We start from the raw sequence: 20,756 nt of genomic DNA, 5'->3' as shown, positions 1-20,756 counted from the left end.
AGGGCTTGGTTTGTTTGCGTTCTTACGTCTAATGCCTTGTGCTGCAAAAGCACCGGGAGAGATTACCGGCCGGGGCCAGATCCCAGGGGCTTTGCAGACAGCAGGCGGCAGTGTGAGGCACGCCAGCAGCTGCGAGAAGGGAGGATGCTGAGCCTGCGCTGCCGGCTGGGGCTCCTGCTGCTGGCCCTGCTCCGAGCATCTCGCCCGGACACTCAGGGGCAGCCTGGCAGCCCCGAGGGGAGAGGAGCTCGGGCAGAAATCCCAGCGTCTGCATCAGGAGAGGCACAGGACAGGAGCTCTTGTGGTGCTGGGATTGCACCAGCAATTTCGCAGCTGGTTAGTGAGCCTACGAGGGGTGGTGCCCCGCTAGACCTTCTCTTCACAAACAGAGAAGGACTGGTGGGAGATGTGGTTGTCGGGAGCTGTCTTGGGCAGAGTGACCACGAAATGGTGGAGTTCACTATTCTTGGCGAGGCCAGGAAGGGGACCAGTAAAACCACTGTATTGGACTTTCGGAGGGCTGACTTTGGGCTGCTCAGGACACTGGTTGGCAGAGTCCCTTGGGAGGCGGTTCTGAAGGGCAGAGGGGTCCAGGAAGGCTGGGCGCTCTTCAAGAGGGAAATCCTAATGGCGCAGGAGCGGTCTGTTCCCACGTGCCCAAAGATGAGCTGGCGGGGAAGAAGACCAGCCTGGCTGAACAGAGAATTGCGGCTTGAGCTTAGGAGAAAAAAGAGGGTTTATAATCTTTGGAAAAAAGGGCAGGCCACTAGGGAGGACTATAAGGATGTTGTGAGGCTGTGCAGGGAGAAAATTAGAAAGGCCAAAGCTCATCTGGAGCTCAATCTGGCTACTGCCGTTAAAGATAACAAAAATCTTTTTACAAATACATCAACACAAAACAGAGGACTAAGGAGAATCTCCATCCTTTACTGGATGCGCGAGGAAACTTAGTTACAAGAGATGAGGAAAAGGCGGAGGTGCTCAAAGCCTTCTTTGCCCCAGTCTTTAGCGGCAGTACCGGTTGTTCTCTGGATACCCAGTACCCTGAGCTGGTGGAAGGGGATGGGGAGCAGGGTGTGGCCCTCACTATCCACGAAGAACTGGTTGGTGACCTGCTACGGCACTTGGATGTGCACAAGTCGATGGGGCCGGATGGGATCCACCCAAGGGTACTGAGAGAACTGGCAGAGGAGCTGGCCAAGCCCCTATCCATCATTTATCAGCAGTCCTGGCTATCGGGGGAGGTCCCAGCTGACTGGCGGCTAGCAAATGTGACGCCCATCTACAAGAAGGGCCGGAGGGCTGACCCGGGGAACTACAGGCCGGTCAGTTTGACCTCAGTGCCAGGGAAGCTCATGGAGCAGATCCTCTTGAGAGTCATCATGTGGCACTTGAAGGGCAAGCAGGCGATCAGGCCCAGTCAGCATGGGTTTATGGAAGGCAGGTCCTGCTTGACGAACCTGATCTCCTTCTATGACAAAGTGACGCACTGAATGGACGAGGGAAAGGCTGTGGATGTGGTCTACCTTGACTTCAGCAAGGCTTTTGACACCGTCTCCCACAGCATTCTCCTCAAGAAACTGGCTGCTCTTGAATTGGACTGGCGCATGCTTCGTTGGGTTAAAAACTGGCTGGATAGCCGGGCCCAAAGAGTCGTGGTGAATGGAGTCAAGTCCAGTTGGAGGCCAGTCACTAGTGGCGTCCCCCAGGGCTCGGTGCTGGGGCCGGTCCTCTTTAATATCTTCATCAATGATCTGGACGAGGGCACTGAGTGCACCCTCAGTAAGTTTGCAGATGACACCAAGCTATGCGCGTGTGTCGATCTGCTAGAGGGTAGGAAGGCTCTGCAGGAGGATCTGGACAGGCTGCACCGATGGGCTGAGGCCAACTGCATGAAGTTCAACAAGGCCAAGCGCCGGGTCCTGCACCTGGGGCGCAATAACCCCAAGCAGAGCTACAGGCTGGGAGATGAGTGGTTGGAGAGCTGCCTGGCAGAGAAGGACCTGGGAGTGATGGTGGACAGTCGGCTGAATATGAGCCAGCAGTGTGCTCAGGTGGCCAAGAAGGCCAACGGCATCCTGGCTTGTATCAGGAACAGTGTGGCCAGCAGGGCTAGGGAGGTGATCGTCCCCCTGTACTCGGCTCTGGTGAGGCCGCACCTCGAGTACTGTGTTCAGTTTTGGGCCCCTCGCTACAAGAAGGACATGGAGGTGCTTGAGCGGGTCCAGAGAAGGGCGACGAAGCTGGTGAGGGGCCTGGAGAACAAGTCCTACGAGGAGCGGCTGAGGGAGCTGGGCTTGTTCAGCCTGGAGAAGAGGAGGCTCAGGGGCGACCTTATTGCTCTCTACAGACACCTCAAAGGAGGCTGTAGCGAGGTGGGGGTTGGTCTGTTCTCCCATGTGCCTGGTGACAGGACGAGGGGGAATGGGCTTAAGTTGCACCAGGGGAGTTTTAGGGTGAATGTTAGGAAGAAATTCTTTACCAAAAGGGTTGTGAGGCACTGGAAAAGGCTGCCCAGGGAAGTGGTTGAGTCACCATCCCTGGAGGTCTTTAGAAGACGTTTAGATGTTGAACTTAGTGATATGGTTTAGTGGAGGCCTGGTTAGTGTTAGGTCAGAGGTTGGACTCGATGATCTTGAGGTCTCTTCCAACCTAGACAATTCTGTGATTCTGTGATTCCAGCCACACCGAGTAGCTGCTCCGTCACTGAGACCCTGCTCTCAGCTCTGTGATTCTGTGATTCTGTTATTCTGTGATACTGTAATTCGTTGGATCCGTGCCTGGCTGGATAACTGCCCTGTACTTCACGGCTATTTTTATTTCTAAGTAAACAATTACCCTTCCTTTCTTTTCCTCTGCCTAAGCCAGACCGTTTCATCTAAGCTCTTTGCAATCACCAATTTTCTTTGCTTGTTTTTAAAGCATCCGCTGTACAGGCTGGGATTTTAGCAGTGATTTCTGCCTGGCTTTTCCCGAAAACTCTTTTTCTCCACTCGGGGCTGGGCGCTGTGACCACCTGCAGTCCTTGGAGCGTCACTTAGAGCCCAAGCCATGACAAAGCCATAAACTGCCAGGCACCTGGGGGAAGCAGCTCCATCCTGCTCAGGTGTTCACAGGGAGATTGTTATAAATGAAGTCTCAACTCAATCTGAATTTTGTAATATTTATACTTATAAAAGGTATAAAAGGTATAGAAGGCAAGTAAACAGCGCTGGGTGTGTGGGGAGCCTATGCTCCACCAACATGCACAGACGAACATCAAACGTTCTAAATATACAGAACATTGCTTTACATACGAAACCCGAGTAAGCCTATACATACGTACAATCAGGAAAGGTAACAAACAACCCTTTAAGTTCCATGACTTAACAGTCTCCATTTTTCCATTCCTTTTCTTGATTACAGACAAGTCTCCATTTTCCATTCCCTTTGAACAATATGCCTCGCTTTAAGTTGTCAAGCAACTCGGTCTTCAGGCCTTATGTATCCCGTTCTTTCCGGATGGAAGAAAAGCATATCCATCTTGGATGTTCCAGGTTGCACACTGGAACAGGCTCCCCAGGGAAGTGGTCACTGCACCGAGCCTGACTGAATTTAAGAAGAGATTGGACTGTGCACTTAGTCACATGGTCTGAACTTGGGTAGACCTGTGCGGTGTCAAGAGTTGGACTTGATGATCCTTAAGGGTCCCTTCCAACTCAGGATATTCTATGATTCTATGATTCTATGATCTCCTTTAAAAGGCCAATAGGCCAGGGTCAAAAGGCACGTCCAGGTCACCAGGGGACATAACAGCAAAGGCCTTCGATGGCTGTAGCAGCAGAGGGGCCCATGGCGTAGCAGTCGGATCAGTAAAGGAGCCCGCAGCTCCCTCACTGTCTGGCAAACCCCACGTTTCTGACTGTGCTCCCACACGGCTTATCAGGAGGGGGCAGATACAGAGCTGGATAGGAGGGGAAGCTGAGCTGGGGGAGCAGATCCCAGTACCCTGTGGGGGAGAGCAGCTGCAGCCGTAGGGGAAAGCAGGGGGTCCCTCTGTCCTCATGGCTCCATCCCCATCTCTCTGTCCCCAACCCCACCAGCACAACCCCTTTTCACATTCCTTTGTATTCACCTCGTTCCCATTTTGCTCTTAAAGCAGCAGCAGCAGAGAGCTGCTCCATACACAGGTCCATAGCACAGGGTGCACCCATCAGAAGCAAACTGCTCCAACGTGGGTACCCCGTGGGCAGCAGCTCCCCCAGATGCCCTGGTCCTGCGTGGGCTCCTCTCCATGGGCTGCAGCGTGGAGATCTGCTCCATGTGGGACCCATGGGCTGCAGGGGGACAGCCTGCTCCACCAGGGGCCTCTCCACAGGCTGCAGGGGATCTGCTGCTGCGTGCCTGGAGCCCCTCCTGCCCTCCTGCTGCACTCACCTTGTGTCTGCAGGGCTGTTTCTGTCTGTGTTCCTCCTTCCTCTTCTCAGCTGCTGTTTTCAGCTGTTGCTCACAGTAGTGTTTTTTTTTTTCTTTTTTTTTTTTTTTCTTTTCTTTCTTTTCTGAAGTCTGCTGTCTCCGAGGCACAATCAGCATCACTCAATTGGCAGCCACATACCAAACCTTGGCACATAAAGCCAATACACCAGCTGCCGTGTGCAGGTTGCGGCTCAGCCCCGGCTCCCCCCACGCTCCCCCCTTGCTAAGCAATGGGAAGCAGCAGCTTCTGTGCCACGCCCCGAGATGCTCGCTCTGACCGACGTGTCCACCCCGTGGGGACCTGGACCTTTGGTTTCCTGCCCCAGGAGAGAAGTTCTGGCTCTAGGAAATATCTCCAGCCCAATCCAAGGGATTTGCTGTGTCCGGAGCAGACACGTTCTGCAGCAGAGCAGGACACCAATGCCTCTCCTAACACCGTCAGTATCTGCCGCAGCGCCTCTTATATATGCACTGTGATGTAGGCAGCAGCGTCCCCTCCGCGGGTGCTGGCAGCTGCTCCGATGACGATGAGTCATTCGGTCAGCTTGGCAGCTCACACGGTAGTTTCCCTGGCAGGGAGTTCTCTTCAGATCAACTTTTCATTGCATAGAACAGCAACAGCAAACACCCAGCAACTTCCATGCCTTAATGGCTGGAGAACAAGCAACCCGAGACTGCATGGTGTCTCCTGAATCAGCCTTCTTTGATCCCTCTAAACTCTTTTATATTCCTGATGGCTTCATCATTAAGAGTCTAATGTTATCTCAACCACGGGGCTTTCCAACCCCATGGCCACATTCCCAAATCTCCCCCTTCTTTATTAATATCAACCATTTTCTTGACACAAATTACCACTCCATAGATAACATAGAGGATTTCAGCTCCAGACAAGACCAGGTGCTGGGGATGAGATGCTTGGGAAGCCCCTTCTAGGCACAGACGGGGAGGGGAGGCCACCCCCACCCCCACACAGCTGGAGCAGAAAAGGTCTCAGCCCTGCAGCCAGGCTTCTTCAGCCACCCCTAGCAGCTCAGGCTGGGATGCCTCCCTGCCTGGTGACGTGCTGGTTGCTGGCAGTGCTTTGTGAGACGTGATCACCAAGCTGTCCAGGTGCCACCTGTGTGCCCTTGGCACTGCTTCTCCCAAGACTTGCTCCACCTCCCAGCCCTGTCTTCTCTCCATCTTCTGCCATCCAGGGCTGCTGGTGCCTTTGCAGCAGGCCGCGGAAGCAGAGGGAGCCCTGCAGAGAAGAGTGGTCGTGGTGGGCTCCTCCGTGCTGCTTGCTGGGCCAGCTGATGCTGTGCACATCCACTCCGCGTGCTGGGAGTACCTCAATGGCTCCGTCTCCCGCGCCGTCGTGCAGTACGATGAGGGGTCGCACTACGTGGCCATCCACCCACCCTACGTGGGACGAGCCCTTTTCCATCCACCCAATGGATCTCTCCTCCTGGAGGACCTACAGGAAAGCGACAGCGGCATCTACAAAGTGACCATCAACCTGGCAGAAAGGGAGAGCCTGAAGGTCTTGCTGGATGTCCTCAGTAAGTGGTGGGCACGGGAGGGAGGAGCGGGGTGATGGATACAAGCGGAGGAATGTTTCTGGGCTGCTCATGAGGAGCTTGGACCAGCCATGGATGGAGACATCGCAAGGGGAACTTGGGGCAGAGCCTCCTGGAGACCTCTGGGCGACCACCGGGTCTGGTGGTGCTGCCCTGAGAGACCTCCTGGAGCTGTGACAAAGGGCTGGCCCCCATCCTGCTCTCAGTGGAAGGACAGAGGGACCGGTGGGGTTGTGTCCATTGCTAGCTCTGCAGCTTCTTTAGCAAGGTTCTGGTGGGACTGATGGAGTAAAGCCCAGCAGGGTGCTCCAAAACCATCCGGGGCTGGAGGAACAAGTGTTAGACCCATGTGTAGGGTCTTGTTGGGTTATGGGGCCATGCAGGGGTGGGTGAGAAGAGAGGCCCCCACAGCTCACGCCTCTGCCTGGTGTGGGGCAGGTCTGGACTGGTGGACCAGACCTTTGGCTCCACTGATGTTCAGCACGTGGGATTACAGCACGGTTTGGGTTGGAAGGGACACTTAGACACCATCCCGTCCGTCTCCCTGCCATGGGCACGGACACCTCTCCCTAGATCAGGTTGCTCAAAGCCCCGTCCAACCCAACTTTGAACGCCTCCAATGATGGGGCACCCACAGCTCCTCTGGGCAGCCTGTTCCAGTGCCTCACCACCCTGACTGCGAAAAATTTCTTCCCTGCAGGTCCTCCAGGTCCTTTGAAATGTCCCTGCCCAACATCAAGGATCCTGTTCCCACCTGCTAGACACTGGGGGTGTTTCACACTTGGCTGACTCAACCCAATTTCTCCCCAACACTGAGTTTCAGTAGGTCTGAGTCTCCAGTGTACTGGTGATAAACAGCAATTAAATTAATTAATTCTGCCTTTTTATTTTTTATACAGTGCAGAACCGGATGGTCCAAATGCACACTTCCTCTTTAAAACCAGGCCATGGGGGAGAGAAGGGCTTTTAAGAGCAGTTGCAAGCGTCTCTCTCAGTAGTTCATTGTTTCAATGAGGATGCAGCTGTGTGTGCAGTTACCCATCCCTTCCTTCTGGTGTGTGAGGCCACACTCCACTGCTCGCTCCCTGTGTGCAGATGATTTCAACAGGCTTTGGAAGGGGAGGAATGCTGAGTTGGCTCAAGTTAGGTCAAGTTTCAGGAAAACTGAAGGTCAACACATAACGAGATGTCGAATATTTTGTTCTCATTACATTTTCAACTACAAGATTTATTCTATCCTAAAGTGAGTTTATACAGTATCAATGCTGATTGTGCATCGGGGAGAACAGACTTCAGAATAGAAAGAAAAAAAAAACAAACAACAAAACCTACTGTGAACAGCAGCTGAGAAGAGGAAGGAGGAGCACAGACAGAAACAGCCCTGCAGACACAAGGTGAGTGCAGCAGGAGGGCAGGAGGGGCTCCAGGCAGGCAGCAGCAGATCCCCTGCAGCCTGTGGAGAGGCCCCTGGTGGAGCAGGCTGTCCCCCTGCAGCCCATGGGTCCCACATGGAGCAGATCTCCACGCTGCAGCCCGTGGAGAGGAGCCCACGCAGGACCAGGGGATTTGGGGAGCTGCTGCCCACGGGGTACCCACGTTGGAGCAGTTTGCTTCTGATGGGTGCACCCTGTGCTATGGACCCGTGTGTGCGAAGCACATCTGGGAACAGGTTGGGCAGGACACGTTTTATGGGAGAAACTCCATGCTGGAGCAGGAGGAGGAAGTGGCTTCAGCAGAATAACCATTTGTTTCACTATATTTCCCATCCCTGCATTTCAGAGGACAGGGAAGAAGATTTAGTGTGCTGAATCCGAGCTGGTGCTAGGACGGCTGTGCTGGGGTTCCGCGGAACCGCAACGGGGGTTAATTGGTAATGGTTAATGGCTGGGAGCGTGAAGTAAGGCTGCAGGGAAGGCACAGCCCGCCCCTGGTGCTGCTGCTGCTGCTGCTTTAGGAGAACAACGGGACTGAGGTACGTATGGGGTTATGAATGCAAAAAGGGGTTGGGGACAGGGAGATGGGGACAGAGCGATGGGGACTGGGATAAAGCCAGGGGGACGGAGCCATGGGGACAGAGGGACCCCCCTGCTTTCCCCTAGGGCTGCAGCTGCTCTCCCCCACAGGGATCTGCTCCCCCAGCTCAGCTTCCCCTCCTATCCAGCCCTTAAATACCAGATAAACACTTACTGCCTGTAAGCACTCTGTGGAGTTCAGAGCTCATAAACGTCCCGTCTGTCCCCACTCAGCCCATTCCTGTGTTTTTCCATGGCTCCAGCATCTTGCAAGGCTTTACACTTAACTCAGAGGTTAATGTAAAAGTTAATTCTCCTGACAACCATTGCTGGGTTTTCCCTACCTCCAGCACCATGAGTGGGACTGTGAGAAGCCTCCTCACCCCAGCTGTGTTCATCATTGAGCTTAAGGCTGAAATTGTGCATTAAACATTCCCGACACATTTTTCCTTTTTGCTCATTCTCGCTTTTGTTTTGACCACAACCTGCAGGATGAAAAATAATTTCACTGCTAGTTTGTGTTAGCTGTGAAGAACCACGCTCCTCTACAGTTGTGCTGCTACTTTTAGAAGACAAAGCAAGATTTTTCCTTCTGTTTAATTACCGGTGAGTAGCATTTTTTCTGCTTTTCACCAGTTTTGGTAGTCCTTTTTGCTCTGTGAGACAGGGATAGCTGAGCTACACCTCTCTCACAACAGGGATTCGTATTTGCTAACTGGATATTTGATCGGAAGCTGTGGGATGATTTGCATCTTTTTTCATATCAGGAGAGTCCAATAGATCATTCCAGATAATTCATCTTGCAGTGATGTTTTTATATTTGAGCTGTCAAAAAGAAGAAATATTTGCCTGTATATATCTGCCCCCTCCTGATAAGCACACCTGAAAGCACCAGCTCGTACCATGTGCTGTGGGAAAATAACTGTGGTCCTGAGTGTGAGAGCTGAATTTGCACATTGCTGCTATTTCTTTCCATCATGAGGCCTTTTCCTCCCTATCTTAGCCCTTGGTGAGGGCTGATAACGACCGACCACGTCTGCTCCTCGCCCATCCTCTGTGCTTGCCCTGCACAGCTGCTGCAAAGTGGTAACACAAGGGCACACAGCAGTGAGGGGCCCACGAGCAATGCTGGGCAAAGCTGGCTGCAGACAATCCTGCTTCTGTCAGACCAAGTAGAAAATATTCTTGCTTCTTTCTGAGGTCTTAAACTGTGTGCAAAGCACCCAAGCTGGAGGAATGCGGTTCCTTTTCCTAAGGGAAGCTGGCTCTGGTTACTCTGGATGGGCATTTCCTGGATGAGCCAGCAAGGAGAGGTGGAGGAGTTGCTCTTTATGTGAGAGAGCAACTATGTTGTATTGAGTTCTGCCCAGGGGAGGATGAGGAGAGAGCTGAGAGTCAAGCAGAGAGGTGTTTCTGTACAGGCAGGGGCACGGCCATCATGGGCAGCGGCTCTACAAATGGGTGTTGAAGGGACGAGGCAGAGCTGCAGCACTGCCAAGCTGCAGTGAAGGGAGGGCTGCAGAAAGCACCAGCACTGCTGCCTGTGTTGCCATGGGCTGGCAGCGCGTGGGAAGTGCTGATGGTGCTGAGGGTGCTTTTCACGGTGTCGTTCCCAGGCTGGTCCATCGCTGCTCGTGACCCTGCTGAGAGCGTTGCTGCAGAAGGAGCTCAACCCTCGTGCCGGTTTGAAAGCCCCTGTGGCTCTTTGCCATGTCCTTCGCAGGCTGTGAGTGTGAGAGGGGACTTGTCCTTGGGCTGGGTACCACCGCGCAGCCCTCCTGCTGCAGCAGACCTGGGAGAGGTGGAGAGCGGGCACCTGCAGCATTTCCACGCTCGCTTGCACCTCTGTGCTGCAGAAGGGCTGGTCGAGGCGTGAGCATCCTGGCAGGTGCCTCCCAGTGCTGCAGCCTGGGTCCCACCAGGTTCGGGTGCTGAGGGAACTGGGTGAGGTCCAGGGGTGAAGCCACGCTGAACGTGGTCCCACTGGGCAGCTCCTGACATGCAGAAGGAGCCTGATTCCTGTTGTTTTCATTCCAAAAAGCAAGGAAATAGTTGAACCAGTTACGAACCATTTTTATAACGTGCCCATAATGTAATGATTTTTTTCTTAAAAAGTAAAAAGGGAGGACGAAATCAGATGTGCACAATGGGTTTCAAGAAGTCAGTTGGGGCCTTTCCAAGAAGAGCATAAGAGCAGCTTAATTTGTCCTTTGGCTTTTGCTTAGAAGTAACCCACCCTGCTCTGGCTTCTCTCCTGTTTCCAGACCTGCTGCTGCTTTTGCAGGTGTCCTGTATTGCAGCAGAAATGACAGAGCTCTGGGCAGAGGAAGGATCCTCTGTCATGATGCACGCACCGGCTATCAGGAACATCGACTTGGTCGAGTGGGAATACATAAGAGAGAACATCCCCGAATTAATCCTGCAGTACTATGCAGAGTCGCAGTCAGTAACCATTTACCCAGCTTACAAAGGCAGAGTGGATTTCTACCAAAACAACGGCTCCCTTGTCCTGCAGAAGCTGCGAGAGACGGACAGTGGCATCTATAAAGCAACAGTTAACTCGATGCAGGACAAAGCAGCAACAACCAATCTTAGAGTGATCGGTAAGTCAAAATTGGTTGAAAGGATGTTTTTCTCTGACCATCAGTAGGATTTGCCATCAGTAGGGTGCACAGGTATGCCTCCCCCTAAGTGGACTAGAGGAGGACTTTCTGGTTTCATTACTGCCTTGAATGACATGGACTGGAGACCCCAGAAGAATTGCTGGGAAGTGTTGTAATGTATTCTGAGACTGAATCTGGCTGTGGGTTGAGATCTGGGTCAGGAATCCAGGCTGCTCAGTGCCTCCATTCTTGTACCTGCTTACTTCACCACGAGCAGCTGCTCACAGGAGGTGAATGTCATAAAATGCCCTCCAGAGACAGGATTTCTCACCAGGCTTTGCAGCCTCTCCCTTCACACCAGCACTGCCTTCCCCTGCCTCTGCACTTCCCTGCAGGACAAACAGAAACGAGAGCTCAGCCTGGTTTGCATTGCCCTTTCCTAGAGCTCAGCAGCACTGCGGGAGCACCCTGCATGTAGGACATCCAGGGAAGGAAGACTTCAGGAGCATGTGGTTGCTACCAGGTGGAGGTCCAGATGTAGCTAAGAGCAACTCCAAATGGTGCAGGCACCCAGGTGCTAGCTGAGGGATGGACTCTGACATCCTTTTGCTGTGGCATGGCTCTTCAGCATTGCTCCTCTGGGCTTTGGTCCATCTGGGGTTTGACCAGTGTAAATGCAGGCAACAGTGGAGTCCTACTTTAGATCCCATGAACCACAGAATCACAGAACGGTTTGGGTTGGAAGGGACCTTACAGCCCACCCCTTTCCAACCCCTTGCCATGGGCAGTGACACGTCTCACTAGCCCAAGCTGCCCCCAGCCCCATCTGAGCTGGCCTTGGGCACCTCCAGGGATGGGGCACCCATAGCTTGTCCTGACAGCCTGTGCCAGTGCCTCACTACCCTCGTTATAAAGATTTTTTCCCTTGTATCTAATCTAAACCTATGCTTTTTTAGTTTAAAGCCCTTACCCCTTGTCCTCTCACTCCACTCCCTGGCAAAGAGTCCCTCCCCAGCTTTCCTGTAGCCCCCTTTAGGTACTGGAAGGTTGGTAAAAGGTCCCCCCAGAGCCTTCTCTTCTCCCAGCTGAACACCCCCAACTCTCTCAGCCTGTTTCCATAGCAGAGGTGCTCCAGCCCCCTGATCATCTCTGTTGTGGCTCTCCTCTGGACTCTTCTGATACGTCCATGTCCTTGTGCCAGAGCACCCCTCCACCCCACTGCTGTGCAGGGTCAGCTTTCTCCTCTTGGAAGTGTCCATAAAGTCCCCGTCATCACTTCCCAGCATAATCCCAAGGTGCAGCTCTGTCGGGTTGGTGTCCGTGGCCCCAGGGTGCCATGCCTGAGCTCCAGGGGCTGGTGCTGCCCACCCCAGGGGAGGTGCCGTGGCTTAAGGGCAGCAGATTAGGAAGGCAGAGAAGTCAGATTGCGGCTCCTACTCCTGCATAATCAGCAACTCCATAAGCTGGAAGGAGGCAGACTTCAACCTGACCGTGACAGGTTAGCATTGCCCTGCCGGGGTGGGTCCGGTGGTTTGCCACCTTGTCACAGCAGCCCTGAGCCCACAGGTATCTGGACGAGACCCCCAGCAGCTCTGCTGTGGTCCTGGGGCTGGCAGATGGACTGTTCGTTGGCTGTCGCCTCACTTGGACCTGCAGCCTTTGTGCATTTAGGTGCCAGCTCAAGCCCGCTCTGTCTTCTCATCTCTAGCAGGTCTGGGCACCAGCACTTTGTCCCTGAGACCCTCGCAGGTTTCAGCTGCCTCTCGTGGGATCTGCCACGCAAGGAAACCCAGTAATCCTTTAGGGTTTCGAGCTTGTTGCAGACTCCTGGGATAGCTGCTCCATGTTGTGGGGTTGTCCTCCATGCAGGTCTTACACCTCCTGCCTGTGCTGCACAGATGATGACCGCTGCTGCGCTGGTGCTCACTGCCATCTCTGCCGTCCTCTTCGTTATCCGGCTCTCTCAGCTGGGGAAGCTCAGACTCGGTGAGTGCCCACGCCTGAGCTCCTCTCTCCATGCCATGGAGAGGGCAGAGAGCAAGGCAAGCCCCTTCTCTCCTAATTCACCGCGGTAGTTGGAGGAAGCTTGCTCGATGGTCGTGGAGTTCATGCACTTCTTCTTATGCTTCTGCGGCTTGAACAGAAAACAAAATTTCCTAGCAGCAGTAATCCCAAATGGCTTTGGGAGAAACTGGGCCACCCACAGGTATCATGGTATGAGGCATAGGAGTTGTTCCTCTCTGTCCTCAGGAGTCCCTGGGGAGAAATAGAAAGGGCAGGACACAAAGAGCTTCCTGCGTGGAGGTGCTGAGAGCTGACCAAGGGCCACGTGGCATTGGGTTTGGCGACCAAGCACACTGGTGTTTGGGTCAGGATGGTGCAAACTGCTGTGCACCCATACCCAAGCTTACGGGTTAATGTGGGTGCTTCTGTAGCAACATGATGGTTAGCAGAAAAGAGACCATAAGACCTAGCCAACAGCAAGTCCTCCCATCTGGCTGGCATCTCATGGTTCCTCCTCAAGTCAAACAAAGCCCTTTAGAAGCCTACCAAAAGCCTTTGAAGTCCACCAGCATTTGTCTTTGAGGTTTCCAAATCTCAGGAATTTGATTCTTTACAAGGGAAACGTGTGCTTGGTGTTCACCTTCCCTTCCCAGGCTGCACCCTGGATCCCTTGGTGAGGTTCCGAGCCCTAACTCAAAGATATTTGCCTTTTTCCCAGGAAAGGAAGCATGGGAATGGTTAATGATGTCCATCCTGGGGCTGCTGTGCACCTCTTCTCTCCTCCTGTTGGCTGCCTCTGTCATCTGGATGCAGGAAGACTGTAGGATTCATTTAAACTGAGCTGTTCTTCATTTCTCCCGTGTCTTCTCTTTGACGACACCGAAGACCTCCAGGTCTCTCCAGCAGCATCCTTGTCTGATGCAGTGCTGTTGGGTTTGGAGAATCAATGTCAGGGTTCCCTGCTCTGTAGCATCTGCCTTGGCCAGGAAAAGCTTTCCCATCTCACCTCCTTGTTTAATTCTGCTCCCCACAGGTCATTCTGCTGCCTTCATCCTGCTCGGGCTTATCCTCTCAGCTGGGATCGTGGCCATGGCACTGACGGCGGTGGCGATGTCGCCGTGCAGACCAGCAGTGCTCACACACTTCAGGTCCAGAGGCTGTGAGTTGCTGTCGGTGGCCTAAACCTCCGGTGCAAAAGGCCCCTTGAGAGCCTGGGAGCAAACTCCCCGTGCCGGCCTGCCCTCTTCTCCCATTTCTCTCCCATCCACCAGAACTTCTCCCCTCTCCCAGGGCACCGTGTCATCCTGTGCATTACAGCCATGATGCTGGTAGTCAACCTGCTGTTCAGCAGCCTCCTGCTCTACAACTTCCATCAGCTCCACGGTAATGGGCGGCCGGGTTGGCACCACGTGTGCCCTTGGTCGCCTTCCTTCTAGGGAGAGGTGGGGTGTTCGGGGTGGGACTGGCCTCACCCCGGGAAGAGAAAGTCCTTGGGTGGCTTTGTAGGCTGTAGGTGATGCAGTCATGGCAAGCCTTGTGCTTAGCTGGGAGGTCACAGCAGGGCACGGTTTGCCCCTGGAGCTCCAGAGTGTGAAACACCAGGATGCTCTGAATGACCTTCATGTTCTGTAGATGTTCAAGGGGGGCAGGAGAGCAACCACTGACAAGTTCTCACTGTCTCCTTGGCAGAGCGGGGCTGCTCAGAGGCTTTCAATCTGAACATTGGCTTCGGAATTCCTGCTGTGGCAGTCCTCTCCATGCTGCTTTTCCTCTTCTTGTGGTGTAAGTAGCCCATTGGTTTCCTTCCAGCCACACCAAGTAGCTGCTCCATCACTGAGACCCCACTCTCAGCTCCCACCCCGGGGCAGCAGGTCTTGAGACAAGAGGCAATGTGCCTCTGATTCACTCAGGGATGCTCAAGGAGGTGTTCGTGGAAGGCGAGTTTCTCCTCCCGAACATGGAGGATGCTCTTCTGCTCTCCTCCTCACCCAGGAGACGTGGGCTGGTGCCCAGCTGGTCACTGACCTGAGCAGTAGTGACCCCACGGTGTGCCTCACAGGAAAGCCTCCAAAACCCATTCTTCTCTGCAGTCGCATTTTCACATGTCCCCATGAAGCTCAGGGTGGTGTTGGAAACCCAGGAGCTGATGCCCTCTCCTTCGTTTTCAGATTACAAGAAAAATCGGGAGAGGCAGCAGCAGCCGGACCCCCAGGAGATCTCCTGTGGAGGAATGGGTAAGTGAAGTAGGTCATGTGGATGTTGAGCAGCTAGGAGGCTGCGAGTTAACAAAGTATCGAACACAGCTCAAATGAGCCTGAGAAAATACGTAAATGCAGCCTGGGAAGGAATGTAAGTTCTGGGAGGTTTTAGGGAGGTTTCAGGGAGGTTTCAGGTACAAGAACGTGATATCTGTTGGTATGCTGGGAAAGTACTAACTGTGTTATTTTGGTGGGAAACTAGCTGATAGAATAGAGAAATGCACTAACCAATCATGAGCTTAGCTTTTGCAATATGTATGAGCTAATTATATTGAATTAGATAAAAGACGACTGAGCTATCCAATAAATCGAAGTTCACTGATCACTCATATTGAGCGTCTGTGTCTTCCTTCCGTCGACAACAAATGGTTTCGCAACAAATGGCGCCCGAACAGGGACCTGCAATACAGGAACAGGGACTTCGCTGGAGTTGAACCTGCGCTGGAATTGTACCTGCGAGCCACGGTTGGACGGAATACAAGGACCGGTCCTGCAACGCAGCTCAGGAGGTGAAAAGGATTACAAGTTGCTGAATCCCCGCACCCGAGGCCTGAAAGGTGAATGGAACCACACCCGCACCCGCAGCTCGGAAAGGGAGTCCTCGCACCCGGGATGAGCCTATAGAGGGTCCCGCCGGAAAGCGTCGCCGAGGTCTTTGCAAAGGCTGCAACGGTACCGACGTATATAAAGGTATGGAGAGACAAGCGGCGTATAATTTGCTCAAATGCTTTTTAGAAAAGCGGGGCACACAGGATATATGTTGTAAAAAGGAATTGCCAAAGTTATTAGCTTATGGGGTAGTTAAGGGTTGTTTTTTAAATCCTGATACTGTGTTTGAACAAGCAGAGTGGAGGAAGTTTGGGGACAAATTATTTGATGAAGTAATTAGTGATGATAAAATAGCAAAAAAATTGATGAAGCCATGGAGGGCGGTAACTAATGCATTAGCAACACATCAAGCTGAACAAAAAATAGCTGCTGCTGCAACAGAACGATTAGGATCATCCAGTCAGAAGCGGGGGGCTTCTGCTTCTTCCTCTACCCAGCAAAGAGCTGAGGAACAAGCTTACCCCTCTCCACCATCATATAGAACAGTTATAATTCCACAAGGGACTTCGGTACCCATATCAGGGGAAGAAGAACCTTCACAGTCACAGCCACCGACAGCTCCGCCTGTACCTCCGCCCGTACAATCAGAGAATAAAGAAAGGGTGGGTGAGGAGTCAGGTACAAATTCATTCTCAACAAGTCCATTTAAAATCAATATACAGGACAGGGAGGAGACATGGAAAAAAATAGCACATGAAGCAATGAAGGAAGGGAATCTTGAAGTAGCAGCACAAATAACAACAGCCTATCCGGTGGTGTATTCACCTCCAGATGCACAGGGAAATGTACAGGCTCAGTTGACTAATTTAGATTGGAAACTATTAACACAATTACGATCTACAGTAAATGAGTCTGGATTAAAGGGAGAACCTACTCGTCAAATGTTAGACTATATTTGGGGGACAAATATTTTGCTCCCAGGAGATATTCGTAGCATAATGAAACTAATCTTGACACAGCATCAACAACTTTTGTTTAATGCATATTGGCATGGTATCTGTCAAGAAGAGGTAGCGATAATACGCGCGCCTGGGGATCCCTTGTATGGTGTTACATCAGACGAATTACTGGGCATGGGACCATATTTTAGAACAGAGGCGCAGGCACTCTTGGGACCAGACAAAGCTAAGGTATCAATGAATCTAGCCAGAAGAGCATTAGAACAAATTAGAGAGCCAGGGGGAATGCCGTCCTACATGGGAATTAAACAGGGCAGGGAGGAACCATTCGGGTTGTTTATCGATCGGGTAGCAAATGCGATACAAGCAGCGGGAGTTCCTGATTATCTTAAAGGCACTATACTAAAGCAATGTGCACTCCAAAATTGTAACCCTTCAACTCGTAGTATATTAGCTACGTTACCGAGTACTTGGACAATAGAGGAAGGATTGGAAAGAATGTCTCAGGTACCTGTAGGCCCACAGACTATGTTAGTAGAGGCAGTAAAACAATTAGGTGATAATGTGAAAGAACAGTCAAAAGTATTTGCAGCCCTTGCTCCTTTGCAAACCCCCGGTGGACGAGTATCGACACCGCAATATCGTTGTTTTCGATGTGGTGTTGCGGGACACATTAGACGGAACTGCAAAATAGAATCTGTGTGGTGCCAAAATTGTCAAACAAATACTCACAGCACTTCAGCATGCCGCCGAAATGCGTCGGGAAACGGCCGGAGCAGCGGGAGGAGCCGCCCCGCGACGACACAAAAAGTGGCTTTTACGACAACGGCAGCGACGGCAACAGCACCAGCACCAGCTGCGACGAATCCCTTTTTCTCCGACCAGCCACCAGAGGGAGCCTCGGCCTGGATTTGGCAACCGCAGTCGATGTGACTTTATTGGATTCGAGACCCACCAGGATAAAAACAGGACTTATTGGACCAGTTATTGTTAATAAGGAACCTGTGGGAGCTTTGTTAATAGGGAGATCGTCTGCCACCATGAATGGATTACAAATATTAACTGGACTTATTGACAAGGATTACTTTGGGGAAATACAAATTATGGTTTCTGCAATGTTTCCTCCAATTCATGTGCCGAAAGGCACAAAAATAGCACAGTTGATCCCATTGCCTCATCTTGCTGAATCATTAGCATCGGAATCTGCAAAGCATCGAGGACTGGGAGCATTTGGCTCCACGGGAAAAGTGGCTTTGTTGACACTTGGTATGCGACACAGACCACGACAAAAAGTCACTGTGTGTTTAAAGGATGAGAAAATACAGATTGAGGCATTGTTGGACACTGGTGCTGATGTATCTATAATCAGCACAAAGGATTGGCCCTCACATTGGCCTACATTTGAGTCTAATGCCACAGTTTCGGGAGTAGGAGGTATGACTCTTGCTCGTCGGTCACCAGTGCTACAATGGACAATAGGTGATAAGGTGGTACAATGCAGTGTCTCCATCTTATCACTACCTGAAGGAGTACAAGCGCTGGTAGGGCGAGATATCCTTGCCCAAATGGGAGCAATTCTCACGACAGATCATCAAAATTTTTAGGTGTGGCCATTGCTTGGACTTTCCCGATCCCACTTAAATGGAAAACTGATGAACCTGTATGGGTTGAGCAGTGGCCACTAAAACGGGAAAGTCTTTTACATGCTCATAAATTAGTACAGGAACAGTATCAACAAGGGCATTTGAGACTGTCAACAAGCCCTTGGAATACTCCGATTTTTGTGATTCCCAAAAAATCAGGGAAATACCGTTTGCTACATGACTTACGAGCAGTTAATAATCAGATGTGTGCTATGGGAGCACTGCAACCTGGATTACCTAATCCTGCTATGATACCAGAAGGGTGGAAATTACTAATTGTGGATCTCAAGGACTGCTTTTTTACAATTGCATTACATGACAATGATAAACAGAGGTTTGCTTTTACACTTCCTGCTATAAATCGTGAAGGACCGTATCAGAGATTTGAATGGACTGTGTTGCCTCAGGGCATGCGTAATTCACCTACCTTATGTCAGCTCTATGTTGATGCAGCACTTCAATCAATTCGCCGCGCATGGCCAAAAACAATTATTTACCATTACATGGACGATATTTTGCTAGCCCAGGAGGAGATATTTTCCTTACAGCAGAAAAATGCCCTGGCAGCTGCTCTTAAACAAATGGGACTGGTAATTGCACCAGAAAAAATTCAGGAGACAAGCCCTTGGAAATACTTAGGGTGGAAAATCACAGATTCTACTATTCAGCCTCAGAAACTTACTATCCAATCGAACATCACAACTCTCAATGATGCTCAAAAACTGCTGGGAGATTTACAGTGGATTAGGCCAGTGGTCGGAATTCCAAATGAACTGTTGAATTCCCTTCGACCTTTATTAAAAGGAACTGATCCTGCCGCAAAGGTGACATTATCAGAACAACAGTCGGAAATATTACAACAAATTGCATCATTGATCACAACGCGTGTCACACATCGACGCATACCTGACAGGCCACTGGATTTTACTGTTTTGTGTGGTCCACAATACTTGATGGGTGCTATCACACAGCAAAAAATAAAAACGGGGGTAAAGGAAATGGAAACTGTGGTATTGGAGTGGACAGCTCCCCCATTGCAACCCCGAAGAACAATTCAAGAAAAAATTGACACGCTGTCAGAATTAATAAAGAAAGGAAGAAATCGGATACTACAAATAGGCGGAGTTCCACCAAGTACAATCTGGCTACCAATAAAGCCAGGTGACTTGGAATGGTACATACAGAATTCTGAAAAACTACAAGCTGCATTATTACAGGATGGTGCCACAATAGTGGCAAAGACATTACAATCAACTATATTGTCATGGATGGAAAACCAAGCATGGATAACCCAGCCCAAGCGGTCGGATTCTCCGTTAGCAGATGCAGTAACTGTTTTCACGGACGCTGGGAAGCGCTCCAAGTCTGCTGCAATAACATGGAAAGACGAACAAGGCTGGCAACACCAAATTTTAAAGGGCCAGGACAACGATTCATTACAGACATTAGAGCTCTATGCGGTTGTGTGGACATTTATAAAATGGAAAGATGCCCCTTTAAATGTAGTATCTGATTCTCTGTATGTAGTAGGTATAGCTAATCGTATAGAGGACTCTGCTTTAAGAGATGTAAAAAATGAACGCCTTGCAGAACTATTAACTAGCTTACAGCTTGCTATAGCGCAGAGAAGCAAATCCTATGCGGTGATACATATACGAAGTCATCAATGGATGGAGGGACTGGGAGAAGGCAATGCTCGGGCGGATAAATTAGTTGCCGCTCCAGCCACTGAAGCGCCATTATCTCCCTTCTGTAGAGCTAGGGAGGCTCATGCTATTTTTCACCAGAATGCTAAGGGACTTGCGCGGGCTTACAAACTATCTAGAGCTGATGCACAAGCGATAGTAAAAGCTTGTCCAATATGTAGCAATTATAACTCAGGGGTGGGTCTCGGAGTCGGGACAAACCCAAGAGGGCTTAAAGCCAATGAAGTGTGGCAAATGGATGTCACTCATGTTCCAGCATTTGGACGATTGAAATATCTGCATGTAACAATAGACACTTATAGTCACATGATCTGGGCTACACCGCAGCCTGGGGAAAAAGTTCGGGATGTACGACGTCATCTTGCCAGTTGTTTTGCAGTACTGGGAGTACCACAGACTATAAAGACTGATAATGGTCCAGCCTATGTTAGTGGGCCATTCAAGCGATTCATGGAACTATGGGACATTAAACATATTACTGGTATTCCACATTCACCAACTGGTCAGGCTATTGTGGAAAGGGCTAATGGAACAGTTAAACAATATTTAGAAAAGTTTAAAGACATTATTGATGTTAGAGAAAGGGTAGACAAGACTCTATTTGTTCTAAATCATTTGTGTGTTTTTGGGGAACATGACGAACCACCTGCAGCACGACATTATACCAAATCTGAAAATGATAATAAATGTGCTATGAGAGTATTGTACAGAGATATGAAAACAGGGCAATGGTTAGGGCCTGCTGATGTGATTTATGTGGGACGAGGTTATGTATGTGTCTCTTCCCCTACAGGTCCAACCTGGGTGCCTAGTCGGTGTGTAAAGCCAGCCATCAAGAAAGAAGAGGATGACAACGATCATGGCTGAAGTAACAGAACAAGGGACTTTGATTATGCTATCAGTTATAATAATGGCTGGACATGGTAATGCTATCTTAGGGAAGATTGACCCTCAGCAGAATATGTGGGTCACCTGGGCTAATGAAACCAGACAGAGTTCATTTTGTCT

General features: G+C 51.0%; 2 protein-coding genes across 22 annotated transcripts in view; one reads left to right on the top strand and one right to left on the bottom strand.

Moving 5' to 3' along the window:
* Window positions 1-20,756, bottom strand: part of LOC137863490 (CD48 antigen-like) — a 69,527-nt gene that overhangs the window by 28,644 nt on the left and 20,127 nt on the right. The window lies entirely within an intron of this gene.
* LOC137863477 (uncharacterized) overlaps window positions 7,110-20,756 on the top strand; it is a 143,215-nt gene continuing 129,568 nt past the window's right edge. For 5 of the 19 annotated variants that reach the window (XR_011100915.1, XR_011100917.1, XR_011100916.1 and 2 more), the window contains exon 1: window positions 8,163-8,632. Coding sequence is in view for 3 of the 19 variants with exons in the window: in XM_068696620.1 (XP_068552721.1) it covers window positions 9,737-9,752; window positions 10,291-10,629; window positions 12,499-12,615; window positions 13,352-13,453; window positions 13,667-13,792; window positions 13,924-14,016 (793 nt within the window). In the remaining 16 variants the exon portion in view is untranslated. Of the gene's footprint in view, window positions 7,409-7,793; window positions 7,987-8,127; window positions 8,633-9,642; window positions 9,753-10,290; window positions 10,630-12,498; window positions 12,616-13,351; window positions 13,454-13,666; window positions 13,793-13,923; window positions 14,017-20,756 lie in introns of those variants that run through there. The other 14 variants (XM_068696609.1, XM_068696604.1, XM_068696610.1 and 11 more) reach the window with 11 other exon arrangements.

This window comes from Anas acuta, chromosome 13 (assembly GCF_963932015.1).
Source record: "Anas acuta chromosome 13, bAnaAcu1.1, whole genome shotgun sequence".
NCBI classification, from domain to species: domain Eukaryota; kingdom Metazoa; phylum Chordata; class Aves; order Anseriformes; family Anatidae; genus Anas; species Anas acuta.
This window is presented reverse-complemented; position numbering and strand designations above follow the sequence as displayed.